Below are 19,773 nucleotides of genomic sequence, written 5' to 3'. Positions count from 1 at the left end.
GCGGCATGTGGGATCCTCCCGGACCGGGGCACGAACCCGTGTCCCCTGCATCGGCAGGCGGACTCTCAACCACTGCGCCACCAGGGAAGCCCTGTTGTAATGTATTCTTAAAAATTCCTAGCTTCTATGTAATTCTCTAATTATGGAATTTTGTTTCATTATATTGAACTACTCCTGATTTCACCATGAAAATCTGACCTGGAACTCAATTTACAGAAATACTGCAAATGAATTTACAATTAAATTGGAATGTTGGTATATTAATATGATACAATTTGGTTGATTCCCATTTTTTTCCATATTAAAGATTATTCTGAACTCGAAATCTTTTAAATAAATGAGACTGAAACCCAATGTGGTTACGTCTGAGTATGTTATCTGTGTAACAACCAAATATTTCTAGAGACTGTTCTATTCTCCCTTAAGCATTTTTTAAAATGTTGCCTTCTCTGATCTAGTTATTGAGAAATTATTTAATAATCACAGTTTTTTTCCATGCATTTCTTTTTTTATTTTAATTTTATTGGAGTATAGTTGATTTACAATGTTGTGTTAGTTTCAGGTGTACAGCAAAGTGATTCAGTTATATATACATATATTCATTCTTTTTATAGATTCTTTTCTCATATAGGTTATCACAGAATATTGAGTAGAGTTCCCAGTGCTATACAGTAGGTCCTTATTGGTTATCGGTCTTATACATAGTAGTGTGTGTGTTCAACCCAAGCCCCTGATTTATTCCCCCGCCATGTTTCCCCTTTGGTAACCATAAGTTTGTTCTCGATATCTATAAGTCTGTTTCTGTTCTGTAAATAAGTTCATTTGTATCTTCATTTTTTAAATTAGATTCCACACATGAGTGATATCATATATTTGTCTTTCTCTGACTTACTTCACTTAGTATGATAACCTCTAGGTCCATCCATGTTGCTGCAAATAACATTATTTCATTCTTTTTTATGGCTGAGTAGTATTCCATTGTATATATGTACCACATCTTTTTTACCCATTCCTCTGATGATGGACATTTAGGTTGCTTCCATGTCTTTGCTATTGTAAATAGTGCTACAATGAACATTGGGGTGCGTATATCCTTTCAGATTATGGTTTTCTCAACCGCAGCTTTTAAATTGAGATCCCAATTCTACTACTTAGTTTCTCTGTGTCTATAGGAAAATTATGTAAATGTTTTAAGCCTCACTTTCCTCATCTGTAAAATGGGGATAAAAGTAGTACCAACCTCTCTGAACACAATATCTCTGTGCCAATCACTGCTTAAGTAGTATTGCCGCATTTTACAGATGTAGAATTTGAATGCTTAGTAGCTAAATCCACCCAAGATCATACAGCTAATAAGAGGTAGAAGTAGGATTTTGTCCCAGATTTCCCTGACACCAAGCCCAAAGTTTTATAGTTTTGCTCCCTCTTCGGAGAGTTTTTAATGGTTTCATATGTTTCTACCAATCTCTGGGAACCGTGGTCTATATTACATTTTAGCACAGAATACTGCTGAATAGGAGTAGACCATCATAGGTTCCTGTATGTATTAGTGTTTTTAGTGGTTCATAAATTTTATCCAGGGGCAAAGGATTGTTGTTCATTTCCAAAAGTGTGTAATTGTCTGAACCAGAAAGGGCTTAACTCTGTCATGCACCACTTCACTCTGTGAAGCCTCTTTTTTTTTACTTTTAATCAATAGAATAATTAATATTCCTAAAAGGAAGTTGAGGTGATCAGAATAAATGTGTACATTTTTAATAAAAATTAGTCCTGTTAATTGCATGGGTAGTGCACAGATTTTATAGAAAAAGAACAGATATCAAAATGAGGTGGTTTCCATCTTCAATATTCCTTGAGTTAAAATAACATACTTAATATGAACTCTAACAGAAATGGAAAGTATATTTCTATGGTACCTGTCTTTATTTATTAAGAAAAATCCAAAATCAACAATTATTTTTTAATGCCTGTTTAATTTTATGTCAGATGCTATGGTAGGTGCTAGAGACACATATGTGTATTCTTCAAAACCATTAACAGGTATTGTTGCTCTTTCCTCTCGTCGCCTCCACTCCACTCTTTGCCAAATTAGTTTCTGCTTATCCTTAGATCCAGTTTAAATGCTACTTCCTTAGAAAGGCCTTTCAGGGCAGTCGCCTCTCCCCACCTATCCTCTTTCCTTAAGCCCTATTCTTTTCTTCTTTGTACTTATTACAATTTTTACCATATAATTAGTTGGATATTTGCTTAATGTCTGTCTCTCCTGCTAAACTGTTCTCCTTCATTCATCATTCATCCATTCAATGGGTATTTATTGAATACCTACTAAGTGTCAAGCACTCTTAGGTGCCCATCTGAGGTGAAGAGAACAGGGGTGGACAAGAAAAGATCAGCGTCCTCATGAACTTAACATGCTATTGGGAAGATGAACAAAAATTCATCAAAGAATTTGAAAACATTAAGTGTTATAAGGAAAACAAATTAGGGTAAAAGGATAAGTAGTGACAGGGCAAAGGAGACAGGCTATTTGGTCTATTTATGTAGGTCAGTCAGTGAAAATCACAAGTGGTGAGCAAAAGCCTAAATGATGTAAAGGACTGAGTCTTGGGAAATAGAAGGTAAGAGGTTCCAGGGAGAGGGAACAAGAAGTGAAGCTACTTTGAGATTGAAATGAACTTGACTTACCTGAGAAACTGCAAAAAGTGTGGCTGGCATCAAGTGAACATAGGAGAGGGTGGTTGATACTGCTGGAAAGGTCAGGGCAGTTAAGCTGGTGTTGGAGGATTTTGTTAACGTGATGTGAAGTCTGTGAAGGGATTTGAGCGAAAGCAATATCGAATTTACTTAAAAAAATTCTAGTTGCTTCATGGAGAACAAGCGCCAAGACAGGCTTTGGGGGATGAGTCAGGAGGCTATTGCCATATTCCAGGTAAGGAATACTTGTCATTTGGACTAGGTTGGTAGGAGCAGAAGTGGGGGAAGTGGCCTGTCAAGGTATATTTTGGAGGTAGAATGAAAAAGACTTGCTGAAGAATTGGATACCGGAATGCAATGGAAAGGCAAAAAATCAAATCAAGGTTGACCCCTAGATTTTGGGCTTTCAGAAGTGGGTATATAGTGGTGCCTTTAACAGGGGAAGGGAGGGGTGTGTGTATGGTTGGAGTAGAGTTCTGCTTTGAATGTTAAATTTGAGGTGTTTATTTTTATTGTACATCTGAGTGGAGATGTTGGGTAGGCAGGTGGAGATGTGTGTGTGTGTGAGTGTGTATACACACTCTGGTCTGGCTAGAGACATTTGGAAATTATCCGCTTACAGTTGATATTTAAAAACAAGGGACTATGGTAGTTCCCTGGTGGTATAGTGGTTAGGATTCGGTGCTTTCACTGCCACGGCCCAGGTTCAATCCTTGGTCAGGGAACTGAGATCCTGCAAGCTGCGTGGTGTGGCCAAGATCAAACAAACAAAAACAAACAAACAAGCAAAAAAGAAAGGGACTAGATAAAATGTAGAGAAGTAAAGAGAGCTGGGGTCTGAGCCCAAGGGCATTGCAAGATTTAGGGGTCATCAAGAGCAAGGACCAGCAAAGGACTCTGGGAAGGAGCAGCTGGTGAGGAAAACAGTGGCCACCCACTGTTGAATGATAAAATAGGATGAGGATTAAGAATTGACCATTTTTTCACTATTGTATACCTAGTACCGAGTTCAGTTACTGGTACATAATTAAAGCAGAATAATATATATATTTTTGGCTGTGCTGGGAGGCTTGCAGGATCTTAGTTCCCTGACCAGGGATTGAACCCGGGCCCTCGGCAGTGAAAGTGCAGAGTCCTAACCACTGGACCGCCAGGGAATTCCCAGAATAGTGTTTGTTGAATGAATGAATCTTTACTTCTACTCATCTGTTAGATATTTGAGTGTCTCCAAGTTCCAGGTACTATTCTAGGTCCTATGGATTCACAGCATAGTGTTCCCAATAATCATAAATTGTAGTGTGAGCTATATATGCATACAGTACATACATACAAATGCAACAAAATATGTATTTTTAGTTTATGTAACTCTTTTCCCCTCCTTCCACCCTATTCTAAGAAGAATGGGATTGAATATCTGGAGGGACCTTTTTTGGTGAGCAATGATGAATTGGGATATCTAAATTTGGGGCTGTACTGTAGGCAAAGGTTTTGACAAGAGAGAGAGGATGAAGGTGAGGGAGAGGGAGAGGAGTGGTGAGACTTCAGTTGAATTGGACAGGCAGCCCCAGCCAAAGATATCAGATTCAATTAAAACAAAATATGGTGCCAGCTCAACTCACATGGCTGAATTCTGCTGGACAACTGACAGTTTATGAAGAACATTAATTAATCCTATAAGAGGGAGTGGAGAAATACTATATAATCCCGTAAGAGGTTATATCTAATTAATCCTATAAGAGGAGGAGAGAGGGGGTTGGGCAGGGAGAGATAAGGCTCTTAAAGTAAATATTATAAAATTATGACTTCAGCTTCACGATGTGTTGAAATGTTGACCCTTAGAATTATTGCCCTTAAGTCTCTGCCTTTTAAGAAACTCTCAAGTCTTGAATCAGCAGCCCCTACTGGCTAAGAAAAAATATTAGGTATCTTACATGATTCCCGAATCCCTGCCAGAAAAAGAAACAAAAACTCTTGATGGGAGGATGAGGGAATACATGTGAAGCACTATATGGCATTACACAATTTCTTAAATTTACCTTGTGGTCCTACTTCTCTGGAACTTTGCTGAGGTGGTTTTCATATCTGTACTTGGACTGTGCACTTTTGTACCGTCTCACCACTCCCCCGCGCCCCCCCACCAAAAAAAAAAATACAAAAGGAAAGTAAAAGAAAAATCTCTATAGTCCTTTAAGTCCAGTTAAAACGTGGAGCCCTTCCCCTATCTAACTGTTCATCAAGCAGTATTCCCATAATGTATCTTTCATTCATTTTATGGCTCTTATGCCATTGTGTATTATAGTCATTTGACGCCATGAAGTTATTTGCCTTGAACTCCAAGACATTGGGAACTATGTTATTTAATGCTCCGCGCGGGAGGGACGCCTGGCATTTAGAAGGCCCTCCATAAGGCTGTGTAACCGGAGCGAAGGTGTGTCGTGGGGACGGCACAGAAACAGGAGATGCAAACCTTTATTCGGAAAAGCTTACGGGAACAACGACAGCACATTTAACAAAGATGTGAAAATAAAACCATGGCTTCACTTCTTACTACAATCTTCTCATTCACTACCGGTGTCTCTGACCCCATTCCCTCCTCAAACCCAAGCTCAAACCAGACTGGGTCTGATTGGCCAATCGGAGCACAACCTTCGGTAATCGCGAGGCCTTCTCCAGCCAACGAGAGACCTGAGCGATTTGGCGGCGGTGAGACTTGCAACCCTCTGGCTGAATCCTGGGGGCGTGGGGACACGTTGGGCGGGACTGAAGTTTGATTGGCAGGTGAGCGATCCGCCTCCTTAGAACGGAAACGCTGCTCGGTGAGAGCAAGGGGGGGTCGTGGGCGGGGCAGTGAAACTAGGGTCAGCCAATGACCGACGCACTACATGCAGAGAGAAAGATAGATCACCAATGGCGGCACGGATGTGGTGCCATGGGCGGGGTTTAGGCCCAAAGCTGTGTAGGAGCAGCGCCTATTACGGTAGTCCTCATCTTCACGGCCAGCGCCTCTTCCTGCATTCATTCGTTTGTTTTTTCCATTCACGAAGGTAGTGAGGCCTGGTTAAAAGCCATGGAGAGCGCTCTGCCTGCCGCCGGCTTCCTATACTGGGTGGGCGCGGGCACCGTGGCCTACCTGGCTCTGCGCATCTCGTGCTCGCTCTTCACGGTCCTTCGGGTCTGGGGTTTGGGTCACGAGCCGGGGGTCGGACCGGGGCTCGGTGAATGGGCAGGTGAGTCGAATCGAGGGCCGCCGGCCCCCTCGCTCCTGCTGCGGCTCGCGCGGCTCCCGGCCGGGCCTGGTACGCGCTGACCACTTCGGGGCCCAGCGCTTGGCCTTCCCGTCCCCAGCTCCCCTCTCCTCCATTCTGAGATTCCTGCGTCCCGTATACCCGCCTGTCCCCTAAGCCATTTTCTGGCTTGCTTAGACTTCTAGAGTTTTTAAATACTAAATACATTGCTGGCTTAAGTCAGCGAATCTAAAGGGCCAGTTGGTGGGCGCGGGAGAAATCTGGCCTGAACTCCCTGGGGCTTGTGTCCTTTAAGCCGTTCCGGGTTCACAGAGTTAGTCGCCTTGCTGCTTGCTTCCTTAGTCGCACTCTATGCACCTTAGCTCGCCCCTTATGAGTGTTTTAAAACAAAGTCTTTGGCTTGAATACTGGCCCTGTGCTCAGGATGAAAAGCATTCTGTTGCCTTTTGGGAGGCGAGGGTGGAGGAAGAGGACATAGAATTTCAGAAGACTTTCTGCTCTTTGGAACCTTGGATTCGGCCTAGTTCAGGTAATTTACAAAAAAAAATTGGTAAACTGTTCTGGAGTCCTAATGAGTAGCAGGAATTATTGCTTCTGCAAAACGGTGCTCTTCATGTAGAAATCGGAAATACTTTCTGCAGAAGGACATTTGCAGGAAAAAGTATTCCCAGAAAGAGTGAGCTAAACGAACAGGTCTTGTTCCATCTAGTCGGGGGATTTTGAGGATGGAGGAGAAAGGTCAGATTGGAGAAGTTGGGAAACATCTGAGGAAAGTTTTGCGCTTGTTGTTTTTCTTTTTCCGCCTTTTTTGTTGATTTTCTTTCCTTATTTTTTGTTTCTTTTAGCTTTTTTTTTAAACCGAGGGATATGCCGTTCTCCGATGTGATTATTCATTCTGCTGTTTTATAATTGAATGTTCACTTCACAAAGCATTTTATTGAATTTTGGAGTGGTTAGGGGTTGCTTTCGGACTGGGCTCGAATAAGGTACACAAATAATGTCACTCCATGTTCTTAACTTTATTCACTCAAAAACATTTCAACAACTTAGTAGGAAAAACATAATAAATTAACATTTTGGGACAGCAACAAAAGGAGAAAACATCTCCAGTAGGAATGAATATGTGAAGCAGCTATTAACATAATACATATTTTAAAAAGTCACTTAATTGTCTTTTGATCGTTGAAAAAGCAAGTGAAGTGCTCAGCTTGATTATAATCAAGATTGTAATTTCACGGTTGATAAGCTCAAATTCTTGGTTGTCAGGTTTGGAAAACTTGCTTTTTGACTTCTTTTTTTTTTTAATGAAGGCTTTATTTATTTAGGCTGTGTTGGGTCTCCGTTGCTCTGCGCGGGCTTTCTCTGGTTGTGGTGAGCGGGGCTACTCTTCGTTGCGGTGCGCAGTCTTCTCATTGCTGGGGCTTCTCTTGTTGCGGAGCACGGGCTCCAGGTGTGCGGGCTTCAGTAGTTGTGGCACGTGGGCTTAGCTGCTCCGACGCATGTGGGATCTTCCTGGACCAGGGCTTGAACCCATGTCCTCTGCATTGGCAGGTGGATTCTTAGCCACTGCGTCACCAGGGAAGTCCGCTTGTTGACTTTTGAACAAGACTCTAGTGCTTTAGGAAATCATATATCAAGATGAATAAGTTTTGTAATTTGTAAGCAAAGACTTACGTTAATAACTTTTTTTTAACGATCTAAAATTGACCATAGTGGCTAATAACTCAAAGGGACCAAGTCATCTGTATATGAATCCATAGTAAAAAGCCAAGTGATATGACATTGTCATTTCATAAGTATTATTTATATTGAAAAGATTTGGCCCCAGAGGAAGGATGTTTGATAAATTAAGGGCAATGTTTAAAAGATTTGGAAATGAAATTTGAACTAGAACACTGGGATATAACAGAGAGGATCATAGTATCATAAAGTGAAATGTTGTCCAGTTCACTTTTTGGGAAAACTGTCTTTTTTAAGTACTTAAGTGGAAGAAATAATGAAGTTGTTATTTTTAACATTACTTACATGTGGGGGCCTGGATCTTAAAAGAAAATACGTCTTCCTTTATCTCTCCAAATTCAGGGAATCTTTGAAAAACAAAGAAAAACTGAAATAATTTGAAAAACAAACAAGCAGAGATGACACTTGAATAATTAGGATTAAATTGTGATTAAAAATAGGTAATTTGTTCAACCAATTATTAATGTAACCAGGCAAGGGCTCTTGTGCCTGTGGTGCTGAAAGCCAAACTGACAGTAAGTGTTTGCAACAAAGTAAGGGTTTATTTGCAGGGCACCAAGCAGGGGAGTGGGAGATAAGCCTCAGATCCACTTCAACTTGGTCTTTGAGTTTAAGGTTCTGTTTTTTTTTCTTTCTTTTTTTTTCTTTTTTCCACGGGAAAGAACAGAGAGGCTGGGGTTAATCATCATAGGGACATTTCTGTGACATTTCCTAATCATAGTTTTGGGAGTGAGGGTGTCTCTGGTTTATGATTCCCAGGCCAGGTGGTCCGTGGCTCAGGGGTCTGTGAGCTCATCTTGTAGTGGAGAAACAACCTGAGTTTATACGTTAATGATGTCATTGACAACAGCAGTTTTAGTACATTAATGATGTTATATGGACAGTGTCAGTTTCAGTCATCTGACTCTGGTTGATTAGTGTTCAGTTAGCACAGGATTGAGGTCAGAGGGGACCAGAGAAGGAATAAAGTTTTGGGTAAAGAGATTAATCATAAACTCAATAAGGGAACTCGGTTTTAGGGCACCTTGGTGTCATTAGGGAGGCATTGCCTAGTTTTTAATACTGATGTTTATTTAACATCTTCCTTTCCATAACCAATTATTTTAAGTATTACATAATAATATGTGTTGAGTTGGTAGTATATTTTTATACTTGTTATTCTTAAGTCTCTGTATGTGAGTATGTTTAATTTCTCCCCCTCAGATTTTAGAATCTGAGAGGCAGGGACTGTGGTTCCTCATTTTTTGTCTTTTCCCACAGTAACTGGCATATTGATCAGATATAAGCTCTTCTAGACGTTTAAAAAAAAAAAAAAAACCTTGGAAAATCCCCGAAATACAGTTGTGCTTTGCAATCTGTAAAAATATTCCATACCACAGATTTCTTAGTCTAGTAGGTTTTTAAGACCATCCATTACACGGCCCATCCTCTAATTTATCTCCTTCATCTTCTAATCAAGAGCTGGGTCATTCCTTCCCTAGTTCTCTCCAGTAGCAGTTCCACTCAAGTGAATTACGCTGATTTCACTAGGTCCCTAGCAGGTGGGTTTAGCCAATTTAGGAGGTGAGGCTCTCTTGCCTGCCATTGTCATGTGATACTTTCTGTATCTCTTCCAAGAACAAAGAGATCCTGTGAAAGTGGAGCTTCAAGTTGTTTGAAGGTCACTGTAGCAAGTAATGAAAAGAAGATTGCTAACAGAGGTGGTCAGTTTGTGCTAAGAAGAGAATAGTCCTTGCTGTGGAGCAACAGAGAATGTAATCTGTAGAATTTGGTTTGAGCGTAGACACATTTTGCCTTTATTTGAGCAAGTTTCCATCATTGGAGTTTATCTGAAATGACTGATATAGAAATAAAGTGGGGACTTCCTTGGTGGCGTAGTGGTTAAGAATCCGCCTGCCAATGCAGGGGACACGGGTTCAAGCCCTGGTCTGGGAAGATTCCACATGCCACGAAACAACTAAGCCCGTACGCCACAACTGCTGAGCCTGTGCTCTAGCGCCCGTGAGCCACAACTACTGAGCCCACATGCTGCAACTACTGAAGCTGGCATGCTTAGAGCCCGTGCTCTGCAACAAAGAGAAGCCACCGCAATGAGAAGCCCATGCACCACAACGAAGAGTAGCCCCCGCTCGCTGCAACTAGAGAAAGCCTGTGCACAGCAACGAAGACCCAACGCAGCCAGATAAATAAATAATCTTAAAAAAAAATAAAAAAAATAAAAATAAAGTGGAGGTGATAGGTGCAACTCTGAGCTCTTAGTTTTTAAAGGAGAGGATATAGCTCCAGGCAGCAAAGAATGAAGGATCCACTAATCAGTTAATGAGTTAGATTTTTAAAATAGCTTTATTGAGATATAACTCATAGACCGTACAGTTTACCCATTTTGAAGTGTACAAGCCAAGGTTTTTATTATATTCACAGGGTTGCGCAACCATCATTATAACCTAATTATAGAACATTTTCATCTTCCTTAAAAGAAACCCTGTACCTATTAGCTGTCACTCCCTCATTCTCACCCCCTTTCTGTCAATATACATTTCCCTATTCTGGATATTTCATGTAAATGGAATGAGATAATGTGAAGTTTTTGGTTGCTGGCTTCTTTGATTTAGCACAGTGTTTTCAAGGTTCCTTGTGGCATGTTTCAGTGGCTCCGGACGCACAGGCCCAATGGCCATGGCTCACGGGCCCAGCCGCTCTGCGGCATGTGGGATCTTCCTGGACCGGGGCACGAACCCGTGTCCCCTGCATCGGCAGGTGGACTCTCAACCACTGCACCACCAGGGAAGCCCTTTTTTTTTTTTTTAAATTGCTGATTAATATTCCATTCTGTGGGGAAGGAAATCCAAAAAAGAGGGAATATATGTATATGTATAGCTGATTCACTTTTCTATACAACAGAAACTAACACATTATAAAGCAAACTATACTCCAATAAAAATTAATTAAAAAAAAAAAGGAAAACTAATGAAATCCAAATAAACTATGAAGTTTAACAACAACAACAAAAAATATTCCATTCTGTGGAGTGAGTTAGAGTTTGCAAAGGGTCTTCTCTGCATTTTGCCCTCCACACATCGGCACTATCAGATCCCTGAGATTTTCCAAAGCTGATGGAACTCATTTGGCTCTGTAGTATTGCAAGGTTTTCCTAATTCAGTAGACAATGAGGACTTAAAAAGGGTATGGGAGGGCTTCCCTGTTGACGCAGTGGTTGAGAGTCCGCCTGCTGATGCAGGGGACATGGGTTCGTGCCCCGGTCTGGGAAGATCCCACATGCCGCGGAGCGGCTGGGCCCGTGAGCCATGACCGCTGAGCCTGTGCATCCGGAGCCTGTGCTCCGCACAGGAGAGGCCACAACAGTGAGAGGCCCGTGTACTGCAAAAAAAAAAAAAAAAAAGGGGTATGGGGTGGTGGGGTTCTTCCGTGGAAAAGCCACTCATCAAAGCTGGCTCTGCTTAGCCAAGCTCCAAGAATCAGATTCTCAAAATCAGGTGTGGTGTGTAATTTCTGTTTTTACATGGTCAGCTATGCAGGATTGGTCTAGTTACCTCAAACTGTTGAAGGCTACTTGAGTGACCAGGGCCCACTGACAGTGGGTCCCTTTCTTTAACTAAGTTTTGAGGTACCACATGATTATGTATGTACATATGTATGTATGAAATGTTATTTAACTTGGCAAGTCCAGAAGAAATATTACTATCACTTATTGAATGCTTGAAGTGTTCTAGGCACTTCACATAGATTATCATTAATTTCTCTTTGAGTTGTGCTCCAAAATCCCCAGTGTACAGAGAAGGAAACAGGGGCTTAGGTAAATGACTTCTTCTGTGGTTTCATAGCTGGTGAGTTACAGGATCAGGATGCAAAGCCAAGTTGTCCTTTATGCAACATCTACATGCTGTGTGTGGTGGGGATTGGCTTACAGACTACATGGATACTTGGGGTGGATTCCTTTATACCTTAGGAACTTTATTGTTTTTTGATTTAAGGCACACTTTCAAATCTGGACATGCTTGGTAATTCTGGAACCATTGCAGGATAAGTAGCACATTTTAGAATCAAGTAGCTCGGGATTTTCTTCAGATTTGTAACCATGAATCTTGTTGCATGGGAACACATTGGAAAGGCGCTCAAGGTGCTTAACAAAGCAAAGGGTTTGACTGTCATCAATACGGCTGGACTGGACCTTGAATGCTGTTTTCTGTTTATCAGTCTGGCGTTCTCAAATGGATTTAGTGAATCTCCGGAGGTCCAGCTTGGTTAGTGTAATATGCTCCTTGTTGACATTCTGGTAGACCTGTTCTTGCTGGTGAGTTTGTTTTTGATGTTGATCACAGTGTTTTTTTTTAAAAAGTTGTTTTTTTGTTTGGTTGTTTGTTTTGTTTTTTTAAAGCAGCCAGGTGGTGGAGGGCAGAGAAACAGATGAACTTAGTCATAAAAGTTCTTGAAGATATTTATTAATTCTTCACTTCATCTCTGAAAAGGGAGTCCATAGGCCTAAATGGAACAGTCTCCAGATTGGAGTTAGCAGCAGCAACCTTAAAGCACTAGGGCTAGAGCTGTGTAAGAGGAAACAGATGCAACTGGAGGATCGGCCCTAAAAGCATGCCCTGGTCTTATTTGGAGGAAAAACCAAAGAGGATGGTTTCCTGGAATTAGAAATTCAGCCTCTGTACTCTGAGCTGTTTCCTCCAACCTCACACCAGCCTCCATTGTCTCCTGCTTCCTTTTTTTTTTCTGTTCTTCCTCTTCCTTTCTGTGCAATAATAATTTTCCTATTTAAGGGTCAAACCTGAGACTCGGAGACTCAAATCTAGACTTGGATTCTAGCTCCTCTACTTTAAACTAGAGTGTAACATTGAGTAAGGTAGTAGACATCTGTGAGCCTCACTTTCCTCATCTACAGAATGGGGGTAATACTGGCGCCTGTTTTCATAGGATTGTTGTGAAGGGTAAATGAGAATACGTATTCTGTGTGAAACAGGTGGTGCAGTGCCTAGTACATAAATGCTTAATAACTTATTAGTAATATTATTAGCCTTTGTAGCATTATATACTAATCACTTTAGCTAATTGACAAGATAAGGCTTAGTAAGAAAAGGTTAATAGCTGGCTGACTGCATCTTCAGCAAACTGAGATTACCTTTGCTACTCTCACTCAAGTGAGAGTATTGAGCTTCAAAACTAATTTTCTGTTTGTTTTTGTTGGTTGAGGATGATTTCTTTCAGTTTCAGAAAAAAATTATTGAAAGATTTGGTTAGTGAGAATACATTGGTAAGTGGATTTGAATAGATCAATTCCATTGCCTTTAAAGCCATTTGTAGATAAGGATAAGTTAAAAGAAATTTTATTTAATAGTGTGTCGTAGTTCGTTTAGGCTGCTATAACAAAAATACTATAGGCTAGGTGGCTTAAACAACAAACATTTCTCACAGTTCTGGAGGCTGGGAAGTCAGATCAGGGTGCTGGCAGATTCGGTCTCTGATGAGGAACTGCATCCTAGTTTATAGATAGCTGTCTTGTTCTGTCTTCACATGACAAGGGGCCAGGGAGCTCTCTGGGGTGTCTTATAAGGGCACTGATGCCATTTGTTAGGGCTCCACCCTCATGACCCAATCACCTCCCAAAGACCCCACCTCCTAATACCATTATATTGAGGGGGTTAGGATTTCAACATATACATTTTTGTTTCTAGCATATGAATTCAGTCTGTAGCACAGATCCTTTATTCCATTTCTCTCCTCATGTTTCCTGAACATAAAAATATTAAAATATAGCAATTTATATCTCTGCCTTCTGGGATAGATTACAATTAAGGCTAGGAGGCAGGGAGGGTGAAGCCTTCACCATCTTGGTGGAGAGTGTGATCCAACACTGTTCATTTGTCCACCCACCGTCCACATCCTCCTGAGGCTGGCCATGGACCTTGTAACAGACCAGTGGGATGGCAAACAGGAATCAGAAACAAACTGCCCTGTTAAGTGGTGGAAAGCAGACACACTTGGTTCTGTGGGAGCTTGTGAAAGGTCAGAGTGATGACTGAGCTGAGATCTGAAGGGAAGTGAAGAGTAGCAGACAGAGCAGAGGGACCAGCAGGTGCTAGGCTCCTGAGGTGGGAAAGAGCAGGGTCCCCTTAAAACAAGGCCTGAGCACTTGGAGCCAAGGAAGGGTAGGCATGATGTAAGATGGGAGTGGAGAGGGGCTCAGGGGCAGTGAGCAGGGCTGTTTAAGAACGTGGAAGACAATTGTGGGGATTTTAAGCAGAAGGGTAATGCTGAGTTGCAACTTTATTTTTTTAGGTAAATTTATTTATTTATTTTTGGCTGCGTTGGGTTTTCGTTGCTGTGAGTGGGCTTTTTCTAGTTGTGGAGAGAGGGTTCCACTCTTCATTGTGGTGCGTGGGCTTCTCATTTTGGTGGCTTCTCTGGTGGAGCTCGGGCTCTGGGTGCTCAGGCTTCAGTAGTTGTGGCACTCGGGTTCAGTAGCTGTGGCTCACGGGCTCTAGAGCACAGGCTCAGTAGTTGTGGTGCACAGGCTTAGTTGCTTCGTGGCACGTGGGATCTTCCCGGACCAGGGCTCGAACCTGTGTCGCCTGCAGGCGGATTCTTAACCACTGCACCACCAGGGAAGCCCTGAGTTGCAACCTTAAACAGAAGTTTTTGCTTCTATGATCTTTCTGAAGCTGTTGCATTGTCACAGAGATAGAGAAGAGCAGATTATTCAGATAATCTCAGTTAAAATTGCCTTTAAAAATGCAAATTCATACTTTATAGTAAGGGGGGCCATTTTTGTGCACTTTCTGGTTATCATCTTTCAAAGATTATTTCTCCCTGGGGGAAAATCTAATCACTGTGGTATGGGAAGTTCTACTCTTGACCAGGGACTGGATGATAACGTTGAATGAACCCTGAAACTGGGTTATTGCTTTCTCAGGGTCACTCCATAGAACTGTGGTGTGATAGTTGAGAAGCCTGCCACACATCCGAATGCTTTGTTTTCTTATTCATTTTGTCTGGTGAAAAAACGTGTTTGCCTGGTCTCTAACTGGCAATTCCAGGGAGACTATCCAGTTTCTGAAAAGTTATCCTTACCACTGTTAAGTGAAGTTATTTCTACTTAAATGATCTAGTCATTGGGGGAAGGGAGGAAAGACTAGAAAACTAAAGATTTTGAACAATTACTGCCTCTCAGGAGTATGACATTGGGGGACAGTAGCGCCAACAGGAAGATTGGCTTTAGGGTCAGTACAGCAGGTCTGAGCTTTGCTACTTGCTAAGAAGTTTGTCCTTGGACAAAGATTGCTAACCTCTGAGCATAACGTTCTTCATCTAGTAAATAGGGCTGTTACTTTTCAGGGTTATTATGACAGTGAAGTGAGATGTAAATGAGGTTACATGAGGTTCTCATGTAACATCTTGTGTGTTTTTATGGATGCCAAGCAACATATATTTAAGACATCTTTATTTGTATACATTTCTCTTATTTGATGAAAAGGGATTGTTGAAACTAAGAAATAACGTAGTTCACTCAGCAGATAAACTATTGGAAATCTGAAGCTGTGAATAGATTGATTAGGAGGTGATTCACAGTACTCCAGGAGAATTGCTTCCTTTGTGAAAAGATTTACTAAGTGGTTCCTTGAAATATGGTCCCCATTAGTGAACCTGAGATACGATGGACTTAGAAAAATCTGGTTCTGTGCAACTTTTCAACTACATTGTAAAAACCTTGGGTCATTTTCAGCTCTTCTTCTCTCACCCACATACAGTCTATTAGGAAATCTTACTGACTTTAACTTCAAAATATCCAGTATCCAGTTCCTTCTACCACTCTGGTGTAAGCCACCAAAATCTCTTGCCTCGATTATTATAACAGCCTCCTGTCATTCTGATTCCACCTTGGCTCCCCTATAATCAGTTCTTACAGAGCAGCCAGTGATCCTTGAAAAGCTCTAGTCAGATCATGTGATCCTTTGCTCAGATCCCTCCAATGTCTTCTCATCCTGTTTATTTATTTATTTTTTAAATTAATTTTTATTGGAGTATGGTTGCTTTACAATGTTGTGTAAGTTTCTACTGTACAGCAAAATGAATCAGCTATACATATACATATATCCCTCTTCTTTGGATTTCCTTCCCATTTAGGTCACCGTAGTGCATTAAGTAGAGTTCCCTGTGCTATATAGTATGTTCTCATTAGTTGTCTATTTTATACATAGTATCAATAGTGTATATACCTCAATTCCAGTCTCCCATCTCATCCTGTTTAGATGAAAACCCCAGATTCTTCCTGTGGTTGACAAGGCTTTTGACCACCTGACTCCTGCCTTCTTTTACCTCTGATCTCCTCTCTGCACATGTCTCGCCCTCCCTCCTAGCCACATTCCCTTCTTCCTTGAACATGCTTGGCATTGCTGCCTTGGCCTTTGGTTATTCCCTCTTCCTGAATGCTCTTCCCCAGATATGCATGTGGCTGAGTCTTCTTCCTTCCTTCCAGTCTTTGCTCAAATATCATCTTCTCACTGAAACCTTCCCTCCTACCTTTAAACTTACAATCTGATCTCTTCGACCCTTCTGATCCCCGTTCCCCTGCTCTACTTGTGCTCTTTGTCATAGCACTTGTCACCATCTCCCATACTGTATACTTTGCTCATTTATGACATTTCTTGTTTGTCTACCTCTGTTAGAATGGAAGCACCATGAAGACAAAGATCTGTCTCTCTTGTTCACTTATGTATCTCAAGTACCTAGGACAGAGCCTGCACAAAATAGGTGCTAATACATAGTTGTTGAATGAATGAAAATATTCAGGTATTCCAGTGTTTTTGAGGGATAATGTATTTTTTGTGGGGAATTATCTTCTCTTTCTATATTCTCTTATTAGTTGTAAATCTAAGAAATATTAGTGGTCTCCCCACCTCTAAAAATGAAATTATTTAGTCTAAAAACAAAATATAGACTATAACCTCAGGAAGACGTTCTCATAGTATAGACCCTGGAACTAGACTGCCCTGAATGTCTTTGTGTCCCAGAAGTGCCTGTACTTACCGCTTCTTTCTGCTTCTGTGTCCTTTTGCTTGTGCAGAGACATTCAGTAGTTTCAGTGGTTGTTGAATGTTGATCTCTCTCTGCCTGGAGTGCTCTTTCTTGTTGTTCACTCTTCCTTACTCCTCCTGTTCATGAAATTCTACCTACTTTTCAGAGTCCAGATTCTGAATGCTTATGTGCAGCTGCCCACATGGAAGCCATCATGTACTTTTGGAACTCTGATAGTGCTTGTTTTGTGCTTTTTTGTGGGCTTTTCCACACTTCACCTTTTTGGTTGTTTGTGTGTGTGTCTGTGCTTGCACGCATGACTGTTCTAAACTACAAGCCCCTCGAGAGTGCACAATAAATAATATGTAGTGAATGAATATATTTTCTTTGAATTATATTTTGATGGGGATGGGGTGTTTTGCTTTGCTTTTGTATTCTCTTGGTTATGTTTTACAAAATAATTTGTACACCTTTTTTCCTCTTTGTTTTAAAATCTCAAGTGACACCTAAAAAGCTAGATTGAAATTAAACCCAGGCTGATTAGACAAAGACTGGTTATGGAATTATTGTAGCAGAGCTGGGATAACACTTTTGAAAGTGTGAAATGCAGTGAGAGCAAAGAGATGTCCTTGTGTAGCATTGGTAATAAGCTAATCTTCCTTCATACATGTGTTAGGAAATTGCTGTAGGAAATCAACCACTTTGCCAGATTTAATAAACATTTCAATATTAATGGATTTTTTGTAATATATTTATTATCCTTCCCCAAGTCTTTATAAAATTGTTACAAGTAGGCTTTCTTTTAGTAAGAAAGACTCTTCCAATGAAAGTTTCAGTAAAACCTTGCTAATTGGTAAGGCTGAGATGAATGAGTGAAAAAACTGAATAATAGGATGTGTTGACCAAAATGTAGTTTTGTTATTTTAAAGGCCTGAAAAAATGAACCCACGCCTTCTAGAGCCTTCAGACTTTTTGGGGACATTGAACTGAATTTCCTGGAAAATCTCTTTGGTAGTAAAGGCATTGAATGGTCAATGTATATACTTAATAACTGCTAGAAAGTTAACCACAGAGCACTGAGTATATGCGTTGTTTGTTCATGGAAAGAAATGAATACTGCAGTTGGTTGATAATCTACAAAAGCTGAGTCAGCCATTTTGTGAGAAACTTGAGAAAATTGAAAAATCATTAGGAGGCAGAAGAGACTAATGATAGAATAACAAAACTGGAAGGGCTGTTGGTGACCTCTTCAGTTGAACTATTAGGGAAATAAGCTGGAAGAGGTAATGACTTGCTCAAGTTCATTCATCCGGTTAGAGATTATTTAGGCAAGAGGGTCAGTGGGACAGAGCAGAAAATGGGGGTTGCATCGGTGCTCGGTTGATTAAAAGCAGTGGTAGGAGTGATGAGCAGCAGACTCTGACAGCGGAATAGAAGAGATTTGTCAGGGATGAATTAAGAGAGGAAAACTGGCGAGGAGGACAGGCAGAGGTGATGAATGATAACAGTTAGGGTGCTGACAGAACTGAACTTCATCACATTTCCGCAGCTGGTATGGGGCGAAAAGCCTTCTCTGTACAGGAGCCTGAACTCTCGAAGAAATGACACACATCTCTGTAGCCCCGAGGGTACCATTATTTCCTACTCTTGGTGCACTCCTACATGGTTGTTAAGACCGGGGGACTTTTTCACTGTGTATAGTGCTACAAGCCAAGTGGGTCGATCCGTTATCTCTTATCTGTAGTCTTGGCTGTGCCTATAGCTCTAACTACAGATGAGGTTGATGACACTAAATTGCCAAGGAAATACCGTATAGTTTTTAGGATTGCTTCTCGGCCAGCAAAGGGTGCAGTATCCTTTAGAAGTTTAAATTCCAGTTTTAGAGTCCCTTAACCTTCCTCGTATGTAGAAAACTCATTCTCCAGATTGGTTTTACTGTAATGCCGGCAGTAACTGCTCACCACCAAGCTCACTTCCAGTAGAAATATTGCCAAGCTTGCTTTAATGATTGCTGAAACTCCCGTCTTGTCACATAAACAGACCTAATAAAGTAAGCAAGCTCCCCTAATCTTGCACATTCAGTCATAATACTGCTGTAGAACAGGGAGCAGCTGTTTATCTGTGTGTTCCAATACCTATCATTGCCTGTCATGAGAAAGGAGGGGATGATCTCTTTAAAGATAATGTGAAAAAAACACAACAGGGGTGAGACAATGATGTTCAGACATTCTGAATTAGAGGAGGCTAAATTAATGAAATTTTACCGTAATGATGACATCTTAATTTACAAATTGCTCTTGCAAGTATTCTCAAATGATTGCCATAACCACCCTGTAGTTATTACTTCCACGTAATATTCCAGGACCAGAGGGAGCTGCAGGGAGTGGTATAGGGGTTACACAGCTAGTAAATGACACAAGAAATTGAATCTTGTGTCTAGGTTTTCTGAGTCCGGGCTCCTGCCAAATTTCCTGCCGAAGCTCCTGATAAGGGTGACTTTAAGGCAATCTGCTTGGTGTACTGCACTGGGTCTGGAAGTTAGTGGTAAGCAAGAAAGCTTTGGTCGCTACCTTCTTTGTTCTAGTAGAGGACACAGATCATTACATAAGCGGCTCTGAAAAGTTTAGCAGGAGCCAGCTATGGGAACACCTCTTCAGGGTTTTAAAGGTTTCTGGAGGAAGTCACATTTAATCCAAGGTGTGGAAGAAAAGAGGTAGTAGGAAGAAGATGATGATGTTAATAACAGTAATAAGACAAAATGTTTGTTAAAAAGCTTACCATTTACCAGATACTCTTCTAAATGCCTCAGTGAGTTCATTTACTCCTCACGCACTCCAATAAGGTAGGTCCTATCCCCATTTGACTGAAAGAAAGCTAAGATAATAGAGAGATCAAGCAGTTTGTCTGAAGGCACATGGCTAGGAAGTGGAGGAGACCCTGGGATTGGAACTCCTGTGAACTCTGCAAACTATGTTGATCAATGAGAAATGGGCGGGTGAAGGGGTTGGAGGACAGGGGAGTTTTTCCAGCAGAGAGAAGACTTGCGTGAAGCCCT

At 41.2% G+C, this 19,773-nt stretch overlaps 1 protein-coding gene across 3 annotated transcripts in view; it reads left to right on the top strand.

Moving 5' to 3' along the window:
• Window positions 1-5,508: 5,508 nt before the first annotated feature.
• Window positions 5,509-19,773, top strand: part of HSD17B12 (hydroxysteroid 17-beta dehydrogenase 12) — a 162,473-nt gene continuing 148,208 nt past the window's right edge. The window contains exon 1 of one of the 3 annotated variants that reach the window (XM_089914910.1): window positions 5,509-5,921. In XM_089914910.1, coding sequence (XP_089771036.1) covers window positions 5,762-5,921 — 160 coding nt within the window. In that variant the 5' untranslated portion in view covers window positions 5,509-5,761. The remainder of the gene's footprint in view (window positions 5,922-19,773) is intronic. The other 2 variants (XM_022592210.3, XM_022592211.3) reach the window with 2 other exon arrangements.

Source organism: Delphinapterus leucas, chromosome 7, assembly GCF_059928025.1.
Source record: "Delphinapterus leucas isolate spDelLeu-1000000601 "Yukka" chromosome 7, BTC_Dleu_Yukka2, whole genome shotgun sequence".
NCBI lineage: Eukaryota > Metazoa > Chordata > Mammalia > Artiodactyla > Monodontidae > Delphinapterus > Delphinapterus leucas.
Note: the sequence above shows the minus strand (reverse complement) of the source record. Positions and strands in the feature narration are given on the sequence as shown.